Source organism: Chiroxiphia lanceolata, chromosome 4 (genome assembly GCF_009829145.1).
Source record: "Chiroxiphia lanceolata isolate bChiLan1 chromosome 4, bChiLan1.pri, whole genome shotgun sequence".
Lineage (NCBI taxonomy): Eukaryota > Metazoa > Chordata > Aves > Passeriformes > Pipridae > Chiroxiphia > Chiroxiphia lanceolata.
Genome location: NC_045640.1, coordinates 561,544 through 586,090, shown reverse-complemented (window position 1 = coordinate 586,090; position 24,547 = coordinate 561,544). Strand labels below are relative to the sequence as shown.

At 62.0% G+C, this 24,547-nt stretch overlaps 3 protein-coding genes and 1 long non-coding RNA gene across 4 annotated transcripts in view; 2 read left to right on the top strand and 2 right to left on the bottom strand.

The window, feature by feature from the left end:
- Positions 1 to 355, bottom strand: part of LOC116785620 (transcription factor COE4-like) — a 9,329-nt gene extending 8,974 nt beyond the window's left edge. Inside the window, 1 exon segment of the mRNA XM_032685449.1 lies at positions 214 to 355. Coding sequence (XP_032541340.1) covers positions 214 to 355 — 142 coding nt within the window.
- Positions 356 to 503: 148 nt separating this feature from the next.
- Positions 504 to 1,279, bottom strand: LOC116785546. The gene is made up of 3 exons (XR_004356584.1): positions 1,162 to 1,279; positions 802 to 947; positions 504 to 555 (listed from the first exon to the last, which is right to left on the bottom strand). It is a non-coding gene; the product is annotated as an uncharacterized LOC116785546 (long non-coding RNA).
- A 3,100-nt stretch (positions 1,280 to 4,379) lies between these two features.
- SPEF1 (sperm flagellar 1) lies at positions 4,380 to 11,931 on the top strand. The gene is made up of 7 exons (XM_032685212.1): positions 4,380 to 4,534; positions 4,657 to 4,768; positions 7,093 to 7,249; positions 8,221 to 8,269; positions 8,444 to 8,501; positions 9,723 to 9,825; positions 11,619 to 11,931. The coding sequence occupies exons 1-7, from the start codon at positions 4,426 to 4,428 to the stop codon at positions 11,742 to 11,744; spliced, it is 714 nt and encodes a 237-aa protein (XP_032541103.1). The 5' UTR covers positions 4,380 to 4,425; the 3' UTR covers positions 11,745 to 11,931.
- A 3,283-nt stretch (positions 11,932 to 15,214) lies between these two features.
- On the top strand, positions 15,215 to 24,547 carry C4H20orf27 (chromosome 4 C20orf27 homolog; the record flags this gene model as incomplete). Its single annotated transcript, XM_032685448.1, is given in 7 exon segments — positions 15,215 to 15,327; positions 15,942 to 16,041; positions 18,421 to 18,457; positions 18,459 to 18,558; positions 21,466 to 21,604; positions 23,000 to 23,116; positions 24,513 to 24,547. Coding segments are annotated over 6 exon segments (447 nt in total), but the record flags the coding sequence as incomplete, so codon positions are not given.

The following is a 24,547-nucleotide window of genomic DNA, read 5'->3' as shown; positions in this document are numbered from 1 at the left end:
CAATTCTGATCATGGGGACCCAAATCCTGGGCCAATGAACCCCAATCGCAGTCTGGGGACCCCAGTCCTGAGCCAGGGGACCCCAATATCGGCAGGGGGGACCCCAATCCCGACCATGGGCACCTCAGTCCCGGGCCAAGGGACCCCAGTGCCGGGCTGGGAGGAGGGGGCAGCCCCAGGGTGGTCCCGGTGCCCCTCCCTCCGTGCCCGGACAAAGCCCCGCGGGCGGCTCCAGCTGTATGGAAATGCCGGGAACACCGGGAACGTTGGAGCCGCTGAGGGGGGGCCAGATGGGCCCCCCACGCCGAGCCCCCCCGGCCCCGCCGGCGTCCCCATCTGTCGCCCTCTGCCACATCTGTCGGGAGCCCGCGAAGCCACCGGGGTCACAACTCCCGCCCGCGGGGGCTTTCTGACCCCCCGGGAGGAGATTCGGGGGGTCACGGCCCCCCAGCAAGGCCGGGACAGGGCAATGGGGACCTCCCGGGGGGGGGACACACACTCACACATCATCCAGCGCCGCGGGGTCCTGCGGGGGGGGCGAGTCCGGCCCCAAAGCTGCGGGGACACGGGGCGGGGGGGACACACCAGTCCAGCACTGGGACCACCAGTTCGGGCTGGGCTGGCCCGTCCAGGTCACCCCGCTACCCATGAGCCCCCCCGGCGGAGTGACTCGGGGGGGTCCCAGCTCCCGTGGGCACCCCAAAGAGCCCCCCCACCTCAACCCCCCTCCCCACATGTAGGGACCTCCTGACCCCCCCAGCTCCCGGGGGGATGCTGGGGGGGGCAGCACCCGTCACTCACCCGCATCCGAGGACTCGGAGGAGACGGAATCCCGGGGGAGACCCCGGGGGGAGCCCCGGGAGGGGTCCGAGGCCCCCGGTCGCGGGGGGAGCACGGGGGACCGCAGTCCCGGAGGGGGCACCCGCCGCTTCGGGGTGTCCCAGTGGCTGCGGACGGTCGGGGGGTGAGGGTCAGAGTCTCGGGGTGCCCCTCGCCTCCTCCCCTGGAGGAGACGGGGGGTCCCCAAACCCATCCAACAGCCACCCGCGCCGTTCGGGGGGGCAGCCCGTGTCCCCGTGTCCCGCATCCCGGACCCACAGCCCCCCCCCTCCGCCCCTCTGCAACCCCCGAGCCCCCCGAAGCCTCCCCAGCCCCGCTGACCTGCCCAGCCCCGCCAGGTTGTCCATGTCCAGCGCCAGCGTGGTGACCGGGGACACCCCCGGGGACACCCCCGGGGACACCCCGGGCAGCGCGGAACGCCCGCGGCCGGCCCTGCCCGCCATGGAAGGAGCAGCTCTGTGCCGCCCTGTGCCGCTCTGTGTCGCGCTATGTCGCGACAGCCGCGCTGTCCCCGCTCCGGGATCGCGGCGATATCGCCCCCCCCCCACCCCCCCCCGCTTCCCGCCGCCAGGGGGCGCCAAGCCCCGCGGGCTTATTTATATTCGAAAAAACTAACGGCGGCGGCGGCCAATGGGAGCGAGGGGGCGTGGTTAGAGGGCGTGGCTAAGGGCGGGACCAGCCAATGGGCGGGGAAGGAGAGTGCCCGGGGCGGGGTCGGACTGCTCGGGGGCGGGGCTATCTGATGGGCGGGCCTGGTAGCCAATGGGAGGTGATGGTGTGTCGGAGGGGGCGGGGTCACGGGTTGGGAGCGGGGCGAAGGGTTGGGGGGTAAATTTGGGGGGCACGGGGGGCGCAGGGGCGGCATGGAGGGGACGGGGGGACACGGCCAGGGGGACATGGCTTGGGGGGGGACAACAAGGCTGGGGCTGGGGGGACAGGGTCTTACGGGGGCTGGGTATGGCTGAGGGGGGTTACGTGGCTCTAGGGGGACATGGAGGGGGGACATAGGGGGACAAGGCTTGGGGGGACATGGCTTGTGGGGGGACATGGCTGGGGGGGGACAAGGCTGGATGGGGACATGGCTTAGGGGGGACACATGGAGGGGTTATGTCTCTTGGGGGGGACATTAAGGGGTGCAGGGGCAGCAGGGCCAGGGAGGGAGACATGGCTGGGATGAGGGAAATAGGGGGGGAACGTGGCTGGGCTGGGGGGGGCCGTGGCTGGGCACAACAGAGGGTTGGGGTGAGGCTGCAGCTCCAGGAGTGAAACGTCCCCACCCTGAAACATCCCCACAGTGGGGAGGAAACGGGGGGAGAGGGGGGCAAAGGGGCGTCACCACCCCCGAATTCCTGGTTTACTTCTCCGCTCCGGTGGCTGTGGGGGAGGTTCTGTGAAGGGGTTGGGGTCCAACAGCGGAATTTGGCTCAGTTTGGGCAAAAATAAACGTGTTTTCAGGCTGAGAAAGAGGGGGGGAAACCCCGACCCCCCCTTTTACAGCTGGTCTGCCCAGGGGAGGGACGGGGGGGAAACTGAGGCACAACCTCATGGCTGGAGTCTGTGGTACATCCCTGGGGTCCGTATCCCATCCCCAGCATCCAGACCCCATCAGACTCCAGCCCTGGTGTCCATATCAAATCCTCAGTGTCCATATCCCATCCCTGGTGTCCATATCCCATATTGGGTGTCCATATCTCATCCTCAGTGTCCATGTCCCATCCCTGGTGTCCATATCCCATATTGGGTGTCCATATCTCATCCTCAGTGTCCATATCCCATCCCCCGTGTCCATAGCTGATCTCTGGTGTCCATATCTCATCCTCAGTGTCCATATCCCATCCCTCATGTCCATATCCCATGTGGGGTGTCCATATTCCATCCATTGTGTTGATATCCCATCTGTGATGTCCATATCCCATCCCTTGTGTCCATATCCGATCTCTGGTGTCCATATCAAATCCTCAGTGTCCATGTCCCATCCCTGGTGTCCATATCCCATATGGGGTGTCCACATCCCATCTGTGATGTCCATGTCCCATCCCTAGTGTCCATATCCTATCCCTTGTGTTCATATCCGATCCCTGTTGTCCATATCTCATCCTTGGTGTCCATGTCCCATCCCTGGTGTCCATATCCCATGTGGAGTGTCCCTATTCCATCCCTGGTGTCCATATCCCACGTGGAGTGTCCCTATTCCATCCCTGGTGTCCATATCCCACGTGGGGTGTCCCTATTCCATCCCTGGTGTCCATATCCCACGTGGGGTGTCCCTATTCCATCCCTGGTGTCCATATCCCACGTGGAGTGTCCCTATTCCATCCCTGGTGTCCATATCCCACGTGGAGTGTCCCTATTCCATCCATCGTGTCCGTATCCCCTGTGGAGTGTCCATATCCCACCCCTGGGGGATCTCCAGCCCCTCCACCATGTCGAGGTCCCCCACAGGACCCTCTTGGGGTGCTCCACCCTCCCAGAGAGACCCCCCCCCTTGCTCAGAGTCCTTGCTGGGGTGTCTCGGGGTCCCCCACTGATTGTGGCCCTGCCCCAACCCCCCACCCCGAGTCCCCCCTTGCCCAAAGACCCCCCTTCTGTGGTCTCAGCACCCACAGAGCCCCCCTTTCACGTGCTCCCCCAGGGCTTCCCCAGGGCTCAGGACCCCCCCACTGTGCTCCTGGGCCCCCCTTTGCTCCGGACCCCCCTGTGACCCCCAAATCCCATCCCCCCTGCCCCCCGGGGCCTCCACATCGCCCCCCCATGGCCACCCGTTGCCGTGGCAGCGGGGACACCCCAGGATTGCCCCGCCCCTGTTGCCATGGTAGCGGGAGCGCCCTCCCATTATGACACGCCCCCGTTGCCATGGCAACCGGGATGGTCCAGGCAGGCCCTATCTCTGTTGCTCCAAAAGCAGGATGCTCCCATGGAGCCCTCCTGGTTGCCATGGTACTGGTGATGCTTTGGGCAGCCCCCACCCATGTTGCCATGGCAGCAGGATGCTGTGGTTAGGCCACGCCCCCGTCGCCATGGCAGCAGGACGCTCTGGTTTAGTCCTGTCCCTGTTACCATGGCAGCCTGATGCTCTGGTTTGGCTCCACCCTTGTTGCCATGGCAGCAGGACACTCCTGTTTGGCCACGCCTCCATTGCCATGGTAGCAGGACACTCTTGTTTGGCTCCACCCCTGTTGCTATGGCAGCAGGACGCTATGGTTAGGCCACACCCCCGTTGCCATGGCAGCAGGACTCTCTGGGGTTTTTAGCCCCGCCCCCGTTGCCATGGCAGCAGGATGCTCCGGTTTTGGCCCGCCCCTATTGCCATGGCAGCAGGACACTATGGTTAGGCCACACCCCCGTTGCTATGACAGCAGGACGCTCTGGTTTAGTCCTGTCCCCGTTGCCATGGCAGCAGGACGCTCCGTTTTGGCCCCGCCTCCGTTACCATGGCAGCAGGACGCTCCGTTTTGGCCCCGCCCCCGTTACTATGGCAGCAGGACGCTCTGGATTTTTAGCCCCGCCCCCGTTGCCACGGCAGCAGGCCGCTCCGGTTTGGCCCCGCCCCCGTTGCCATGGCAGCAGGCCGCGGCCGGGCCGTTGATGGCGGACGCGGGCGCGGCCCCGGCGCTGCAGGCCCTGTACCGCTGGCTGGACACGGTGCCGCTGTCCCGGCCCCGCAGGAACATCGCCCGCGACTTCAGCGACGGGGGTGGGCCGGGGGGGCCGCCGGGAGGGGCCGGGGGGGGCCCCGGGGGTTACCGGGGCTCCGGGCGGGGTTTGGGGGGCCCGGTGCCGCCCCCCCAGCCCCGCGCGCCGTGTGTGCCCCCGCAGTGCTCGCGGCCGAGGTGGTGAAGTTCTTCTTCCCCGCCATGGTGGAGCTGCACAGCTTCGTGCCCGCCAGCTCCACCGCCCAGAAACTCGCCAACTGGGGCCACCTCAACAGGTACGGCCGGGCCACCCCCGGGCCCCGGCCCCGAGCCCCCCCGTTCCACCCACCCCGGGGGACCCCGGAGCGTCCCCCCCGCCCGGGGAGCGCGGGGCCCGGCCCCCAGGGACACACCCCGGGGGCTCTGGGCACGGGGGAACTGCCTTAAAATCCGCGTTACAAATAATATAAGTACTCTATATAATCTAATACACACTATATCAAAATATAGTATATGTATAATATAATGTAATATGTAAAATATAAATATAAATGTTTTATAAAGGTAAATAAATAATATATAAAGGTATATAGACATAGAAATATAATAAATATATAAATATATATAAATATATATAAATATATATAAATATATATAAATATATAAATATATACATTTTATAAATACAAATATTTTATAAATGTAAATAAATAATATATAAATAGATAAAAACATATAAATATAATAAATATATAAATATATATATAAATATCTAAATATATGAATTTATAAATGTAAATATTTTATAAAAGTAAAATAAATTATATAAAGATAAATATAATATATAATATTTATATATATAATATATAAATATAATATATATAATATATAAATATAATATATAAATATAAATATAATAAATATATAAATATACATAAATAAATATATAAATTTTATAAATGTAAATATTTTATAAATGTAAATAAATAATATATAAATAGGTAAAAACATATACATATAATAAATATATAAATATATATAAATATATAAATATCTGCATCTTATAAATGCAAATATTTTATAAATGTAAATAAATAACATATAAATATAATAAATATATAAATATATAAAAATATATATATACATCTTATAAATGTAAATATTTTATAAATGTAAATAAATAATATATAAAGATATAAAAACATATACATATAATAAATATATAAATATATATAAATGTATAAATATATCAATATATACATTTTATAAATGCAAATATTTTATAAATGTAAATAAATAATATATAAAGATATATAAACATATAAATATAATAAATATAGAAATATATATAAATATATAAATTTTATAAATGTAAATATTTTATAAATGTAAATGAATAATATATAAATATATAAAACATATAAACATAATAAATACATAAATATATATAAATATATAAATATATAAATTTTATAAATGTAAATATTTTATGAATGTAAATAACTAATATATAAATAAATAAATATATAAACATAAATATATATAAATTTTATAAATGTAAATATTTTATATTATATAGTAATATAAAATATATAAAATAGAATATATGATATATGTATTAATATTGATACATCACACTATGTATTAATATCTATAAACACTATATCTCTTTTGTATTAATATCTTATATATTATATTGTATTAATATATGATACAGTGTTGTATAATATACAGCATACTGCATTATAATACTGATATATTATAATATAAAGTAGTCAGTCATTATAATATATAATAGTATTATACTGCATTATAATATTGATATAATATATATTTTATCTGTATCACTCAGTCAGTCAATATTATAATATTGATATATTATAATATATAGCAGTCATTGTAATATATGATAGTATTATGCTGCATTATAATTTTGATAGATTATAATATATATTTTATCTGTATCAGTCAGTCAGCATTATAATGCAGTATGTTGTATATTATACAACACTGTATCATAGATTAACACAACATCATATATAATATAAGATATTAATATAAAAGAGTGTATTAGAGATGTTAATACACAATATAATATATTAATATTAATACATGTATTGTATATTAATACATATATTATATATTTATACATATATTATATATTAATACAAATATTATATGTTATATATTAATACAAATATTATATATTATATATTAATACATATATTATATATTTATACATATATTATATATTAATACAAATATTATATATTATATATTAATACAAATATTATATATTATATATTAATACATATATTATATATTATATATTAATACATATATTATATATTATATATATTATATATATTATATATATAATATATATAATATATATTATATATATAATATATATGATATATAATATTATATATTATATATTAATACGTATATTACATATTATATTAATATGTAATACATGTACTACATATTACATATTATATTTTAGATATTTTATATTGCTATATAATATGTATTTTATCTGTATCATATACTTTACATATATAATATATATAAAATAATCTATATTCTATATATTCTGTACCGTGTCAAACCCCCCCAGGAAGGTGCTGAGTAAGCTGAATTTGCGGCTCCCGGAGGAGCTGATCCGGGAGCTGGTGCAGAGCCGGCCCGGGAGGGCGGAGCAGCTGCTGCTGCTGCTGCGGGACAGGATCCAGGAGCGCCGGGCACGGAGCCACGGAGCGGCACCGGCCGGCCAGGTGGGCACTGCCACGGGGCACTGCCGGGGGGGCACTGCCGGGGGGGCAATGCCAGGGGGGCACTGCCAGGGGGGCACTGCCGGGGGGGCAATGCCGGGGGGCACTGCCAGGGGGGGACACCAGGGGGGCACTGCCAGGGGGACAGTGCCAGGGGGGCACTGCCAGGGGGGACACCAGGGGGACAACGGGGGGGACACCAGGGGGACAGCAGGGGGGACACCAGGGGGACACCAGGGGGACATCAGGGGGACACCAGGGGGGACAACAGGGGGACACCGGGGGGACACCAGGGGGACACCAGGGGGACATCAGGGGGACATCAAGGGGGACATCAGGGGGACACCAGGGGGGACAGCAGGGGGACACCAGGGGGACACCAGGGGGTCCTGGGCCACATCCTGAGGTCCCCAGGAGTGTCCCAGGCCAGGCTGGACGGGGCTCGGAGCAACCCGGGATAGTGGGGGGTGTCCCTGCCCAGGGCAGGGGCTTGGAGTCAGTGGGATGTAGAATCCCTTTCAACCCAAAGCATTCCAGGATTGTGGAGCCCCTCTGCTCTGGAGCCAGGCTGGGAGAGCTGGGGGGGTTCCCCTGGAGAAGAGAAGGCTCCAGGGAGAGCTGAGAGCCCCTGGCAGGGCCTGAAGGGGCTCCAGGAGAGCTGGAGAGGGACTGGGGACAAGGGAGGGAGGGACAGGACACAGGGAATGGCTTCAGACTGGAGAAATGGAGATTTCGATGGGATATTGGGAAGGAATTCCTGGCTGGGAGGGTGGTGAAGCTCTGGAATGAATTTCCCAGAGAAGCTGTAGCTGCCCCTGGATCCCTGGGAGTGTCCAAGGCCGGGTTGGAGCAGCCCGGGACAGTGGGAGGTGTCCCTGCCCATGGCAGGGGTGGGTGTCCCCAGGCCCCCCCAGCTCCTGGGCAGCTGTGCCAGGTGTTTTCCCGCCTCTCCCAGTTTTCCCGTCTCCCTGCAGCCCCCGGGAGCTCAGGCGGTGCCAGAGGAGGGCGGATACCTGGACACAGGTAGGGCTGCGGGAAAGGGGGTCCCAAATTCCCCTCGCCGTGACGTTCGTGGTCCCCAGGAGGGGACACAACCAGCCCTGGGACACCCCAAAAGTACCCCCGGGAGCCCTGCGGGGGCAGGGGAGGGGACGGAGGTGTTTGGGTGGGTGACAAAGTCCCTGCTGGGTTTTCCAGGTGATTCCAAGGGCAGGAGCGACGTGGGAGGGGGCTGCTCCTGGGAGGGGGCTGCCAGGTAAGGGCTGGGCAGGGGATGTGCCCCTCCTGGGGCTCCGGGGGTCACTCCGTGGGTCAGGGGGTCCCTGGGGGGGTCTGGGAGTCCCCGTGAGGGTCTGGGGGGTCCCTGTGGGGTTTGGGCAGTCTCTGTGGGGCTCTGAGCGGCCCCATGGGGGTCAGAGGGTCCCTGTGGGGCTCTGGGGAACCCATGTGGCTTCGGGGGTCCCCGTGGGGATTTGGGGGCCACTGTGGGGGCCAAGGGGTCCCCATGTGGTTCTGGGGGTCCCCGTGGGGGTCAGGGGAGTCCCTGTGTGGATCAGGGGGTCTCCATGCAGCCCTGGGGGTACCCATGGCACTTGGGGGGTTCCTGTGGGGGTCCGGGGGTCCCCATTGTGTCCTTGGGGGTCCCCATGGGGGTCTGGGTGTCCCCGTGTGTCCCTAGGGGTCCCCATGGGGGTCAGGGGATCCCTGTGTGGGTCAGAGGGTCTCCATACAACTTGGGGGTCCCCATGGGGGTCAGGGGGTCCCCGTGTGTCCCTGGGGGTCCCCGTGGTGGTCAGGGGATTCCTGTGTGGGTCAGAGGGTCTCCATACAGCTCGGGGTCCCCGTGGGGGTCAAGAGATGCCCATGGGGGTCAGGGGGTCCCCATGTGTCCCTGGGGGTCCCCATGGGAGTCAGGGGATCCCTGTGTGGGTCAAGGGGTCTCCATACAGCTCTGGGAGTCCCTGTGGGGGTCAGGGGGTCCCCATGTGTCCCTGGGGGTCCCCGTGGGGGTCAGGGGGTTCCTGTGGGGTTCTGGGTGTCTCCATGTGTCCCTGGGGGTCCCCGTGGGGGTCAGGGGGTTCCTGTGGGGTTCTGGGTGTCTCCATGTGTCCCTGGGGGTCCCCGTGGGGGTCAGGGGGTTCCTGTGGGGTTCTGGGTGTCCCCGTGTGTCCCTGGGGGTCCCCATGGGAGTCAGGGGATCCCTGTGTGGGTCAAGGGGTCTCCATATGGCTCTGGGAGTCCCTGTGGGGGTCTGGGTGTCTCCATGTGTCCCTGGGGGTCCCCGTGGGGGTCAGAGAGTCCCTGTGGGGGTCAGGGGGTCCCCGTGTGTCCCTGGGGGTCCCCGTGGGGGTCAGGGGAGTGCTGAGCCATGAGGAGGGGGGAGCAGGACATGGGGATCCCCCCCTCCAGCCCGTGCAGCTCCGGGGCCGCAGGAGGGGTCGGTGCTTGTCCCCCCACATCACCTGTCCCGCCCCAGGGGGGTGACAAATCCCCCCAGGGGGGTGCCGGGGGACGCTGCCATGCGCCTGCAGCTGGTGGAGCGGGAGCAGGCGCTGAGCCTGGCACGGGAGACCATCCAGGTGAGTCGAGCCAGGTGAGCCGAGCCGGGCGGTGCCGATCCCGGCGGGACGGACACGGGGGGGCAGGGCCGGCCCGCTGTGACCCCCCTCCTCCCGCCGCGCCAGACGGCGTTTGCCCGGCGTTTATCCCGCGAAATCCCTCGGAAAGCCTCTCCCTGCGGATCGCTCCCCTCTGGGAGCAGCTTTTCCCTTTCCATCCCCGGCGCCCGGCCGTGCCCCCGTTCCCTGTTCCCAGCGCACCCACAGCCCCTCCCCGCGGCCTCAGCCCGGCGCTCCAGGAATCCCCCCTGGGCGGGTTTGGGGGCGGCTTCACCCCTAAAATTATGCCTAAAATCGGGAGTTTTTTCTGCTGGAAAACATCCGAGATGTAAAATGTTGGGGGGTGGAGCAGGAATTCTGTGGGATGTCTGGAGTGGGGAGAAGTTATTCCCGGGGCCTGGGAGGGGCTGGGACTCCTGTTCTGGGGGGAGTTATTTCAGTGTGGGTTGTGGGGGCTGCGATTGGGACCCCAAATCTGCCTCTGCTCCTCCCCTGCCTCGGTGTCCCCCCAGTAAAGGTGAAACCTCCCTGTCCCCACGATCCCTGTCCCCGCATTCCCTGTCCCCGCATTCCCTGTCCCCACATTCCCTGTCCCCGCATTCCCTGTCCCCATGATCCCTGTCCCCACATTCCCTGTCCCCACATTCCCTGTCCCCGCATTCCCTGTCCCCGCATTCCCTGTCCCCGCATTCCCTGTCCCCATGATCCCTGTCCCCACATTCCCTGTCCCCACATTCCCTGTCCCCGCATTCCCTGTCCCCGCATTCCCTGTCCCCGCATTCCCTGTCCCCACATTCCTGTCCCCGCATTCCCTGTCCCCACATTCCTGTCCCCGCATTCCCTGTCCCCGCATTCCTGTCCCCGCATTCCCTGTCCCCACATTCCTGTCCCCGCATTCCCTGTCCCCACATTCCTGTCCCCACATTCCCTGTCCCCATGATCCCTGTCCCCACATTCCCTGTCCCCACATTCCCTGTCCCCATGATCCCTGTCCCCACATTCCCTGTCCCCGCATTCCCTGTCCCCACATTCCCTGTCCCCATGATCCCTGTCCCCACATTCCCTGTCCCCACATTCCCTGTCCCAGCGTTCCCTGTCCCCACATTCCCTGTCCCCACGTTCCTGTCCCCACATTCCCTGTCCCCACGATCCCTGTCCCCGCATTCCCTGTCTTCGCATTCCCTGTCCCCGCATTCCCTGTCCCCATGATCCCTGTCCCCACATTCCCTGTCCCCGCATTCCCTGTCCCCATGATCCCTGTCCCCACATTCCCTGTCCCTGCATTCCCTGTCCCCACATTCCTGTCCTCACATTCCCTGTCCCCGCATTCCCTGTCCCCATGATCCCTGTCCCCACATTCCCTGTCCCCACATTCCCTGTCCCCACATTCCCTGTCCCCACATTCCTGTCCCCACATTCCCTGTCCCAGCGTTCCCTGTCCCCACATTCCCTGTCCCCACATTCCCTGTCCCCACATTCCCTGTCCCAGCGTTCCCTGTCCCCACATTCCCTGTCCCCACGTTCCTGTCCCCACATTCCCTGTCCCCACGATCCCTGTCCCCGCATTCCCTGTCTTCGCATTCCCTGTCCCCATGATCCCTGTTCCCACATTCCCTGTCCCCACATTCCCTGCTCCCACATTCCCTGTCCCAGCGTTCCCAGTCCCCTGTCCCAGACAGACCCCCCGGGATGGGTCTGGGGCGGGTGGAGGTGATTCCCCCACACCCCCCAAACCCCTCGGGGGGTTCCCCCAGATCCTACAGGCAAAGGTGGAGCGGCTGGAGCAGCTCCTGCTCCTCAAGAACCTGCGGATCGACGACCTGAGCCGGCGGCTGCAGCAAGGACAGGGACGGGGACAGGGACGGGGACAGCAGCGCTGAGGGACCCTCGGGACACCTCCCACCACGCAACGACCTCCCAGTACCTCCCAGTGCCTCCCAGTGCCTCCCAGTGCCTCCCAGTGCCCTCCAGGGCCTCCCAGTGCCTCCCAGTTCCCGCCACGGGCTCCCGCTCCGTTCGCCTCCCACGCTGGGAATTAAAGTCCTGGATGGTCGCTGGGCTGAGCTGGAGGCGCTGTGGGGTGGGTTTGTCGCCAGCGGGAGCGGGGGGACACTCTGGGGACACTGTGGGGACAGCGGGGTGGGGACATCAGTGTGGGGACACTGTGGGGACAGCGGGGTGGGGACATCAGGGTGACAGGAGGGACAGCAGGGTGGGGATGGCAGTGTGGGGACAGTGTGGGGACAGCGGGGTGGGGACATCAGAGCAAGGGCAGAGGTGTGGGGACATCAGGATGGGAGGGGGGACATCAGCGTGGGGGTGACAGCGTGGGGACATCAGCGTGGGGACACTGTGGGGGCATCAGGGTGGGGACAGCAGCGTGGGGACATCGTCATGGGGACACTGTGGGGGCATCAGCGTGGGGACAGCAGGGTGGGGACATCATTGTGGGGACATCAGCGTGGGAGGGGGACATCTGTGTGGGGATGGCAGCGTGGGGACAGCATGGGGACACCAGTGTGGGGACACTGATGTGGGGACAGCAACGTGGGGACATCAGGCAAGGGCCAGCAGCGGGGGGACCCCCTGGGGACATCAGGCAAGGGCCAGCAGCGGGGGGACCCCCTGGGGACACCATTGGCTGCTCAGCCCAGCGGACGCTGGGATTTAATCCCTTCCCAAATCCGTTTGTTGTTGTAATCCCAGAGCAAATCCGACCCGGCACATGGAGGGGGAACAGGGACCCCAACACACAGAGCTGGGGGGACAGGGACCCCAACACACAGAGCTGGGGGGGACAGGGACCCCAACACACAGAGCTGGGGGGACAGGGACCCCAACACACGGAATTGGGGGGGACAGGGACCCCAACACACGGGACTGGGGGGGACAGGGACCCCAACACACAGAACTGGGGGGACAGGGACCCCAACACACAGAGCTGAGGGGGACAGGGACCCCAACACACGGAGCTGGGGGGGACAGGGACCCCAACACATGGGGCTGGGGGGGACAGGGACCCCAACACATGGGGCTGGGGGGACAGGGACCCCAACACATGGGGCTGGGGGGACAGGGGCCACAAGACACAGGGCTGGGGGGACAGGGACCCCAACACACGGAGCTGGGGGGACAGGGACCCCAACACATGGGACTGGGGGGACAGGGACCCCAACACATGGGGCTGGGGGGACAGGGGCCACAAGACACAGGGCTGGGGGGACAGGGACCCCAACACACGGAGCTGGGGGGACAGGGACCCCAACACATGGGACTGGGGGGACAGGGACCCCAACACATGGGGCTGGGGGGACAGGGACCCTGAGGGGGGTGACAGGGACCCCAACACACGGGGCTGGGGGGACAGGGACCCCACAGCTCAGCCTGGCACTGAGGGACCCCCTGGTGTCCCCATTCCACCTCTTGTCCCCCCCAGGTGACATCCCTGGCTGTGGGGACGTGCCTGGGGGTGGCTCTGGGGACCGTCCCCGTGCCAGGGGCACTTTTTAGGGAAAACCCGGTGGTTTTGGCCGATGTGGGTGTGGGGTGTCCTGGCAGGGGACAAGCCGGGCCCTGCGTGTCCCCTGCCGTGTGTGGTGTCCCCGTGCCAGAGGTGAGGACGCAGCTGGGGCTCTGCGGATCCCTGGGAATGTGGATCCTGGATTTTTGAGCTTTCTGGCAGCTGGAGCTGCCGGGCTGGGGGGTCAGCTCGGCCCCCTGGGGGTGACATGAACCCCCTGTCCCTCACGTGTCCCCTGTCCCTCACGTGTCCCCTGTCCCTCACTGTATCCGGGATCCACATTCCCAGGAATCCACGGACATCCAGGGGGAGCTGGGCCAGGGGTCTCAGTGAGGGACAGGGGACACGGGACATCCCTCACTGGGACCCTGCTGTCCCCATGGGGTGTCCCCTCTCCCCTGTCCCTCACTGTGACCCCTGGCCCCGTTCCCCCAGGGTGTCCGTGGATCCCTGGGAATGTGGATCCTGGATTTTTAAGCTTTCTGGCAGCTGGAGCTGCCGGGCTGAGGGGTCAGCTCAGCCCCCTGGGAGTGACATGTCCCCCTGTCCCTCATGTCCCCCTGTCCTTCATGTCCCCCCGTCCATCCCGTGTCCCCTGACCCAGCAGGAAGGGACACGGAGGTCAGCACGGAGTCAGCCAGGCCCTGGGAGATCCCTCGGGATGGGAGGGATGGGACTGGTTGTTCCCGGGCTCAGCTGTATCCAGGGGTGGGGTGGGATGGGATGGGGTAGGATCAGATGGGATGAGGTGGGACGGAATTGAGATTAAATGGGATGGGATGGAGGGGGGATGGAATGGCAGGGAATGGAGTGGGACAGGAAGGGGTGGGATGGGATGGGATGGGATGGGATGGGATGGGATGGGATGGGATGGGATGGGATGGGATGGGATGGGATGGGTTGGGGTGGGGATGGGATGGGATGGGATGGGATGGGATGGGATGGGATGGGATGGGATGGGATGGGATGGGATGGAGTGGGGTGGGATGACAAGGGATGGGGATGGGATGGGACAAGATGGGATGGAATCAGAATTAAGATGGAGTGGGGATAGGATGGGATGGGAGGGGAGGGCAGGAGATGGGATGGGATGGGATGGGGATGGGGTGGAAGAGGAAGGGATGGGATTTGATGGGATGGGATGAAATGGACTGAGATGGATTGGGATGGAATGGGGTGGAATGGACAGAGATGGATTGGGATGGGGTGGAATGGACTGAGATGGATTGGGATGGGATGGGGTGGGATGGGATGGGGTGGGATGGGAATGGGATGGGAATGGGATGGGAATGGGAATGGGATGGGATGGGATGGGATGGGACGGGACGGGATGGGATGGGACGGGGTGGGATTGGATGGGATGGGACGGGATGGGATGGGACGGGATGGGATGGGATGGGGTGAGATGGGGTGGGATGGGATGGGATGGGATGGGATGGGGTGAGATGGGGTGGGATGGGATGAGATGGGGTGGAGTGGGATGGGATGGGATGGGATGGGATGGGATGGGATGGGATGGGATGGGATGGGATGGGATGGGATGGGGTGGAAGGGCCCTCCCCGCGGTGTCGCGGCGCTGTCGCGATCGGGGTCGGAGCCCCCAGCCCCCGGGCCATCGCCCCGTTTCCATGGCGACGGCCCCGCACACGGGGGTCCCGCCCCCCCCTCGCAGTTCCCCCTCCACCCGCAGGGGGCGCCCTCGCCGCGCACGCCCGCCTCCCATTGGCTGCCGCGGCCCCGGCCCCGCCCCCAGCAACGGTCCCGCCCCCCGCAACGCTCGGGGAAGGCCGTTGGGGGGCGGGGCCCGGGGGCGTGACCGGCGGGGCCGCCGACCAATGGGAAAGGCGCTGGGGGAGCACTGGCCAATGGGAGCGAGGGGGCGGAGCCCGGCAGCGGGAAGCGGGGACCGGGAGCGGAGCGGCCGCGGAGGGGACGGAACGGGGGTGAGAGGGGATGGGGGGACCGGGGGGATAGGGGGGGATACGGGGGGTGAGAGGGGACACCGGGGGGTGAGAGGGGATGGGGGGACACGGGGGAACACGGGGGGATACGGGGGGTGAGAGGGGATGGGGGGACACGGGGGGATAGGGGGGGATACGGGGGGATACGGGCGGTGAGAGGGGATGGGGGGAACGGGGGGACACGGGGGGATACGGGCGGTGAGAGGGGATGGGGGGACCGGGGGGATACGGGGGGTGAGAGGGGACGCCGGGGGGTGAGACAGGATGGGGGACAAGAGGGGGTACGGGGCGGACACGGGGTGTGAGATGGGATGGGGGGGAACGGGGGTGGTGAGACGGGACAGCGGGAGGTGAGAAGGGATGGGGAGGAACGAAGGGACAGAGGGGGACACGCGGAGTGAGAGGGCATGGGGGGAATCCCCCCTTTCCCAGAGCCACGGAGGGAGTTCCCTGCCCATTCGCTGCCCTTTCCCTGCTCATTCCCTACCCATTCCCTGCCCATTCGCTGCCCTTTCCCTCCTCATTCCCTGCTCATTCCCTGCCCATTCCCTGCCCATTCCCTGCCCTTTCCCTGCTCATTCCCTGCCCGCTCCCAGCTCCGTTCCCGGACGATGCGCCCCTGCTCCAGCAGTTGAAGTTGGACACACGGACAGCAGAGGGGACACGAGGGGACACACATGGCGACGGCCGGCAGGGGTGAGTCCGGGTCCTGTGTCCCCTCCCGGGATCCCTGCCCGGATCCAGGGCCAGGCTCGTGCTTTGCTGTCCCTTCCCTGGGCTCCCCCCTGCCCGTGGCCTTCCCGGAGTTTCCCCCTGCCCCATAATCCTGCTGGGGGGTCCCTCTTCCATATCCAGGAGTTCAAGAGCTGCCTGGAGCTTTTGGGGTCCCCTCTGCCCTGCTGGGGGGTCCCTCTGTCCCTATCCAGGGATTCAGGGGCTGCCTGGAACTTTCGGGGTCTCCTCTGCCCATAATCCTGCTGGGAGGTCCTTTGGCCCTGCCAGGGGGGTCCATTGTCCATGTGCAGGGATGTGAGGGGCTGCCTGGAGCTTTTGGGGTCCCCTGGCACGGACAGGGCCAGGGGGTCCCTCTGCCTGTATCCAGGGATTCAGGTGTCCCTGGAACAGCCCACGGAGGGGATGAGCAGGTCAGTGGCCACGGGGGACCAGGGGGACATTCCTGCTGTCCAGGGGGTCCCTGCTCCCTGCTCCAGTGACAGGCACAGCCCTGGCACCCCCCGCTCCCGGGGTGCTCCTGGATCCCAGTGCCTCCCAAAAGGCTCTGGCAGTGCCAGACTGGGGGGTCTGGAGGGGCCCCCCAAAGGCCCTTGGTGAGACAAAGCCCAAGGGGGCTCTTTGTGCCATTCCCAGGTGGGATTTGGCTCCTCTGCTCCCAGCATCCCAGGGGGAGCAGGGCTGGGGCGGCTCCATCCCGAGGGCTTCACTCCCTCCGCAGCCTCCTCCAGCTTCCCAGAGAGCAACAGGAGCTGCAGGAGCAACAGGAGAGGGGCTGGGGGGTTCTGGGGGGGTCCCTGAGCCCCTGGGGACACCTGGGTGTCCTCATTTCAGGGGACACGGTGAGTCCGAGGGTCCGACAGGTCCCAGGGACCCTCCTGCCGTGGGCACGGGAGGGAAATGCCACATCCAGGGGATTTCCTGCCCGGCACCCCCGGCCTGGGACCCCTCCAGTGCCACTGTCACCCCCCCAGGCTCTTCCAGGGCTGTCCCCACCTGCCAGGTCCCCACTGTCCCCTCCGTAGCGGGCACAGGGCCGTGGCAGGGGCAGCCACCCGAGGTCACTGGGATGGCACACCGGGATGCCCACGGTGCCAGCTCCATCCTCCTGCAGCCTCCCTGTGCCCGGGGGCTCCCTGGCTGTGCCAGCCCGGAATGGGGTGGCCATGCCCCTGTGGCCCCCCGGGTGCTGTCCCCAGGTGTCACCCGTCCTCCCGTGTGACAAAGCCTCCTTTGGGATTATCCCCGCCGCGAGCCAGGGCTTGGCACCGGGACTCCGGGAGCTCTCCCATCCCCGCCGTGGGATGGGGATGTGGGATCCATGGAGATCCTTGGGATGGTGGCGCCCGGGAGGGGTCAGTGGGGCGGGGGGTGGCCGTGCCCTGTCACAGGGGGTCCCCCGCGCGTCCCCGTGTGTGACCACGTCCCTCGGTCGCCGTGTCCCTCGTGTCCCTCGCTGTCCCTGCGTGTTGGAGGGGATTTCGGCCGCGCTGTTCCGGCTGAACAATGCCGGGTCATTAAATCCCGGGATTCCCGGCGCTTCCAGCACAAAGAGCCTTTTCTTCAGGCAAGGAGGCGACAATCTGCTGCCGGCGCTGCCAGATGGAGGCAGCGGGGCCGGGGGCTCGGGGGGGAGGAGAAGGAGGAGGAGGAGGAGGAGGAAGAGAGGCTGCTTTTCCTGGGAAGCTCCCACAGAGCCTGATGGAACCGAGCACGTGCAAATCCCCGCGGGGGTTGTGCCCGGGGGTCCTGTGTCACCTCCCAGGGCCCGGGGGTCCTGTGTCACCTCCCGGGGGCTTGGGGGCTGCTCCCCAGAATCCTGGCCCTGGGATGCGTGGGAGGCTGTCCTGCCCCCTGGCCTTGTCCCAGCCGTGTCCCCTTCCCCGGGAGGGCCTGGCTGGGGGGAGAGCGGGTTCTGCCGAGCCCAGGGGACCCTTGGGGACCCTCTGAGCATCAGCTGGTGGCAGGTCCCTGCTCAGAGAGGAGCTCACTGTGTCCCTGTGTCCCCATGTCCCCGTGTCCCCAGCCTGTGTCACCGCTTGTCCTAAGGAAGTCACAGCAGAGAGCAGATGCTGCCGAGCCCAGGGGACACTTGGGGACCCTTGGGGACCCTCTGGGCATCGGGTGGTGGCAGGTCCCTGCTCCCCGTGTCGCTGTGTCCCCGTGTCCCCAGCCCCTGGCACAGGGAGTGGGGGGAAGGGGAAGCCCCTCCATGTCCAAGGACACTCCAGCCTCTGTCCCTGTCCCCCCCCAGCCCCCGGTGGGGGATCCCAGCCCCTTGGGGGGGGTCCCAGCCCCCGGGGACAGGGAGGGGGCCGTGACCAGGGGCTCTGTGACCCGCAGGCAGCAAAGGCAAGGGGGGCTCCGTGCGCTTCGCCCCCAGCCCCCCCCCCCGAGGGGGCCCACGTGCACTTCCAGGAGCAGCTCCACGACTCGGCCGTGATGGTGACCCAGGAGAAGGACGGCGGCTTCCTGGTCAAGGTGGGCACGGGGGGGGGCACGGGGGTGGGCACGGGGGGGGGCTGGCTCACCCCGGGCTCATCCAGAGGGGCTGGGACCATCCTGGGGGGCTCCGGGGCACGTTCCCATCGCTCCGTGCCCTCGCGGTCCCCAGCCCTGGGGGCGTTCACACCCCCCGAGCCCCCCGTCACACCCCGGGGGGTCCCAGGAGCCCCCCAACCCCCGTGTGCTCCCCCAGGGGTGGCCGTGACGCTCCCGAGGGCGCCGCTGGGGGCTGGGCTGGGCTCTGGATCGTCCCGTTTTCCCCCAGCTCCATCACCGGGAGCAGGTTTGGGAGCCGCGTTGGCGGGGGGGGGGGCTCTGGGGACCCGCTGGGTGACGTTGGGGACGCGTGGCACTGTCCCCTCTGCCCAGTTCGGGGGGGATGAGCCGGGTCTCACCGTCACTCCCTCCAGGATTGTCCTGGCTCGTCCGGGGGCGGTGAAAGGGAGGGGACAGGGGACAGCGAGCCCTCCGCGGTGGGGACGGTGGCAGGGAGGGGACAGCGGTGGCAGGAGCCCCCCGTGATGGGGACGGTGGCAGGGAGGGGACAGGGGACAGCGAGCCCCCCGTGATGGGGACGGTGGCAGGGAGGGGACAGGGGACAGCGAGCCCCCCGTGATGGGGACGGTGACAGGGAGGGGACAGGGAGGGGACAGCGAGTCCCCCGTGATGGGGACGGTGGCAGGGAGGGGACAGCGAGTCCCCCGTGATGGGGACGGTGACAGGGAGGGGACAGCGAGTCCCCCGCGGTGGGGATGGACACAGGGAGGGGACAGCCAGCCCCCCGTGATGGGGACAGTGACAGGAAGGGGACAGGGAGGGGACAGCGATCCCCCCGCGGTGGGGACGGTGGCAGGGAGGGGACAGGGAGGGGACAGCGAGCCCCCCATGATGGGGACGGTGACAGGGAGGGGACAGCGGTGGCAGGAGCCCCCCGCGGTGGCACCTCGTGCTCCGCCCGCGGTTGCCGGGGCTGAGTCAGCGCCGTGCAGGGGTGGCTCCCGTGCAGGGGGGGCTCCCGAACAGGGGGTGGCTGCTCCTGTTCCCCCCGCGTGGTGCGTGACGGACACCCCGTGACGGACACCCCGTGATGGACACCCCGTGATGGACACCCCCGGCACAGACACCCCACAGCCGGGGGGGGGGACATGGCAGAGCCCCCACACCCAGGGAGGGGACACAGGGGGGGATGGCAGAGCCCCCACACCCAGGGGGGGATGGGGGGGATGTCAGAGCCCCCACACTCAGCTCAGGGACATGGGGACACAAGGGGGGATGGCAGAGCCCCCACACTCAGCTCGGGGATGGGGGGGGTCCCTGGTGGGGTTATGGGGTCCCTGATGGGGTTATGGAGGTTCCTGATGGGGCCATGGGGGTCCCTGATGGGGTTATGGGGGTCCCTGATGGAGACAGGGGGTCCCTGATGGGGCCATGGGGGTCCCTGATGGGGATATGGGGTCCTGGTGGGGTTATGGGGTCCTGATGGGGTTATGGGGTCCCTGGTGGGGTTATGGGGTCCCTGATGGGGCCATGGGGGTCCCTGATGGGGATATGGGGTCCTGGTGGGGTTATGCGGTCCTGATGGGGATATGGAGTCCCTGATGGGACCATGGGGGTCCCTGATGGGGATATGAGGTGTCTGATGGGGATATGGGGTCCCTGATGGGACCATGGGGGTCCCTGATGGGGATATGGGATCCCTGATGGGGATATGGGGTCCCTGATGGGACCATGGGGGTCCCTGATGGGGATATGGGGTCCCTGATGGGATTATGGGGTCCCTGATGGGGCCATGGGGGTCCCTGATGGGGCCATGGGGGTCCCTGATGGGATTATGGGGTCCCTGATGGGGTTATGGGGTGTCTGATGGGGCCATGGGGGTCCAGGACAGGGCCAGCAGGTCTGAGGTGCTCCCGGCCCTCCGGAGAAAAGGCTCCTTGGGGCTGGTGCCCAATGGTTTTCCATGGTTTAAAATGGATGAGTCATGGAGTGGTGTGGGTGGAAAAGGACCTAAAGCCCACCCAGGGACACCTTCCACCAGCCCAGGTGGCTCCAAGCCCCATCCAGCCTGGCCTTGGACACTTCCAGGGATCCAGGGGCAGCCACAGCTTCTCTGGGAAATTCATCCCAGGGCCTCCCCACCATCCCACCCAAATCTCCCCTTTTCCAGTGGGAAGCCATTCCCTGTGTCCTGTCCCTCCCTCCCTTGTCCCCAGTCCCTCTCCAGCTCTCCTGGAGCCCCTTCAGGCCCTGCCAGGGGCTCTCAGCTCTCCCTGGAGCCTTCTCTTCTCCAGGTGCAGGGGCTGAGCCCAGGACAGGGGTTTTTGGGGGATTCTCCCCCTGGCAGTGCCGGATCCCGGCCCTGCTCCGAGCTCTCCCTCGGGAATGGTTTGTGTCACACCCAGAACTCGCTGCTCCCTTCCCAAAATGGCCCTTTCCGAGGCCTCTGGAGTGCTCTGCTTTTCATCATGGCAGGGCAGAAATTCCATGGGAAGACACACTCCTGGCTTTTCCAGACCAGGAAAGGCTCGTGCTGGAAATCTGCTCCCGTGACACCCTCGGGTTGTTGTTCCCAGAGTTTGACACCCTGGGGTTGTTGTTCCCAGAGTTTGACACCCTCGGGTTGTTGTTCCCGGAGTTTTGCCCCAAAACTGGGTGTTTTTGCCACTTTTTTTTGTCCCAAATGATCGTGTTTGTTACGTTTTCCCAACTATTTAGGACACGAATTCCACACCCCAGGATTAATCAGGGGGATATTTAGGGCACAATGACCCCCCAGGTGCTGCCCCCCCCCCCCCTTTCTTGGGGACAATCCAGGACAGTGCCAGTGTGGGGCCACCCCTGGTGCCGTGGGGTGACCCCCCCGTGTTCCTGCCCCCATTCTAGGTGGGATTCCTGAAGATCCTGCACAAGTATGAGATCACCTTCCTGCTGCCCCTGCAGCAGAGGGGAGGGGGGGACGTGTGTGCCCTCCCTGTCCCCAACCCCAACCTGCGGGTCCTCAGTGTCACCTCCCTGCCAGAAGGTAACGTGGCCCCCCCTTGTCCATCCCCCTGTGTCCCCTCCTGTCCCCACAGCAGCCCCTGGGCTCGTCCCGAGGTGGGCACAGTCAGGGTCGGGGGGTCCAGAGCCCCCCCAAATTCCTCCCTCCACGTTCCACGGGGGTGGATTGGATTGTTGGGATGTTCCCTTCCCGGGGGTGTCTCCAAATCCCGGGCCTCGTCCTTTCCTGGCTCACAGGGCCGGGGGTGTCCCCAGCCTGGGGGTGGCACGGGGTGCTGGCAGTGCCCAGGGTGGTTGTGCCCCCACTGGGGGCCTGGGGGAACGGGAATGGGGTGTCCCTGGGATTTATCACCCGGAATTGGGGGGTAAAACCCTCTTTTGGCCCAAAGTGGGGCTGCTCCAGGCGGGTTTGGGTCAGAGCCCAAGGACTGGGGGGACAGGGATGGGGTTTGGGACAGGGACAGAGATGGGGTTTGGGACAGGGACAAGAGGGACAAGGGACAGGAATGGGGTTTGGGACAGAGGGGATAAGGACAGGGTTTAGGACAAGGAAGCAAGGACAGGGACAGGGTTTGCTCCAGGAGGGCAGGGACAGGGACAGGACTTGGGACAGGGGGAACAGGGACAAGGTGTCCCCTCTTTCCCATATCCCTGTCCCTGGGTGTCCCCTCTTTCCCACATCCCTGTCCCTTAGTGTCCCTCCTTTCCCACATCCTTGTCTCCCTGGGTGTCCCTCTCTCCCACATCCCTGTCCCTGGGTGTCCCTCCTTTCCCACATCCCTGTCCCTGAGTGTCCCCTCCTGGCAGTGGGATCAGTGGCTCTTCCCACAGTCCAGGGCTTAAGAAGGGTGGGATGGGCATGGGAAGGGTGGGGAGGGCTTGGGAAAGGTGGGATGGGCACAGGAGGGATGGGAAGGGCACGGGAGGGATGGGAAGGGCTTGGGAAGGGTGGGATGGGCGTGGGATGGGTGGAATGGGCACGGGAAGGGCAGGATGGGCACAGCAGGGGTGGGATGGGCATGGGAAGGGTGGGGAGGGCTTGGGATGGGTGGGATGGGCATAGGAAGGGTGGGAAGGGTACGATGGGCGGGATGGGCATGGGAAAGGTGGGAAGGGCTTGGGAAGGGTGGTAAGGGCTTGGGAAGGGTGGGATGGGCATAGGAAGGGCTTGGGAAGGGTGGGATGGGCTTGGGAAGGGTGGGAAGGGTACAGGGGACATCCTGGGAGGATAGAAAGGGTGCAGGGTAGGGCAGGTACAGGCAGGGTGGGAAGGGTGCAGGCAGGGTATAGAGGGCACGGGGAGGGTGGGGAGGATGGGAAGGGCACAGGCAGGGCAGGGAAGGTGCAGGCAGGGCAGGGCAGGGTCAGGCAGGGCGGGGAAGGTGTAGGCAGGGCTCAGCCCCCCCTGTGTCCCCAGGGCTGAGCGTGCACTGCGAGTACACGGCGCACAAGGAGGGGGTGCTGAGGGAGGAGCTGCTCTTGGCCACCCCCGGCCACGGCCACGTCAGGGTCACCGTCCAGGCCCGGGTCATGGGTAAGGGGCAGCGCCTCGGGGGGCTCGGGGGGGTCCTGGGAGGTCCCTGTGCCCCCAGCACGGCCCCTCTGCCCCCGTGTTCCCAGTGCGAGCGTCCCACCCCTTGGGAAAGGGCCTAAACCGGGGGATTTTCACCCCAAAATCCCCGCCCTGAGGGCACCCAGGGAAGGGGTGTGGGGAGGGGGGTGTGACCCCAACATCCCCAGTGTCCCCATGTCTGGCCAGGCTGGGGTTCCTCCCCCAGCTCCCCCACAGCCCCCCCTTGTCCCCAGCCCTCGGGGGCTGTCCCCTCCCGTGGGCAGTGCTGAGGAATTGCCTAAACCAGGGGATTTTCACCCCAAAATCCCCACCCTGGGAAGGGGCGCAGGGAGGGAGGGAGGGGGGTTGGGTGACCCCAATATCCTCGGGGTTGGGACCCTTTCCAGACTGGGGTTCCCCCACAGCACCCCCAGTCACCCCGTGCCCCCCAGCCCTCGGGGGCTGTCCCCACCCCTGGGCAGTGCTGAGGAATTGCCTAAACCGGGGGATTTTCACCCCAAAATCCCCACCCTGAGGGCTGAGGAGACCCTGGGAAGGGGTGTGGGGAGGGGGATAAGACCCCAACATCCCCAGTGTCCCCATGCCTGGCCAGGCTGGGCTTCCTCCCCACAGCCCCCCCGTGTCCCCAGCCCTCGTGGACTGTCCTCAGCCCTGGGCAGTGCTGAGGAATTGCCTAAACCGGGGGATTTTCACCCCAAAATCCCCACCCTGAGGGCTGAGGAGACCCCGGGAAGGGGTCCCTGGTGACCCCGACATCCCCGGGGTTGGGATCCTGGCAGGGCCGGGGTTCCCCCCAGCTCCCCCTTGCCCCCCGTGTCCCTCCACCCCATATCCCGGCCACCCCCAGTGCCCCCCGTGCCCCCCAACCCTCGGGGGCTGTCCCAGCCCCTGGCAGTGCCCGGGGCGGTGACACAGGGACGGTGACACAGGGACGTGACACAGGGACGGGACACAGGGACGGGACACGGTGTCCCCTCCCGGGGCTGGCACCGCCCGTGGGCGTCCCCTGGGACGGGGGACGAGCCCCTTGCGAGTCCTAAAACTGCCCCGCCCCGCCCCAAAAAGGGATGTTTCCCCACCACCACCGCTGGGCAGCGGCCCCCGCGGTGTCCCCAGGGCCGGGACTGTCCCCAAGGCCGGGGCTGTCCCCAAGGCTGGGACTGTCCCCAAGGCTGTCCCCAGGACCGGGACTGTCCCCAGGGCCGGGACTGTCCCCAGGGCCGGGACTGTCCCCAAGGCTGGGGCTGTCCCCAAGGTCGGGGCTGTCCCCAAGGCCGGGGCTGTCCCCAAGGCTGTCCCCAGGGCCGGGACTGTCCCCAAGACCGGGGCTGTCCCCAAAGCCGCCCCTCGTCCCCAGACCGGCACCACGGGACGCCGATGCTGCTGGACGGG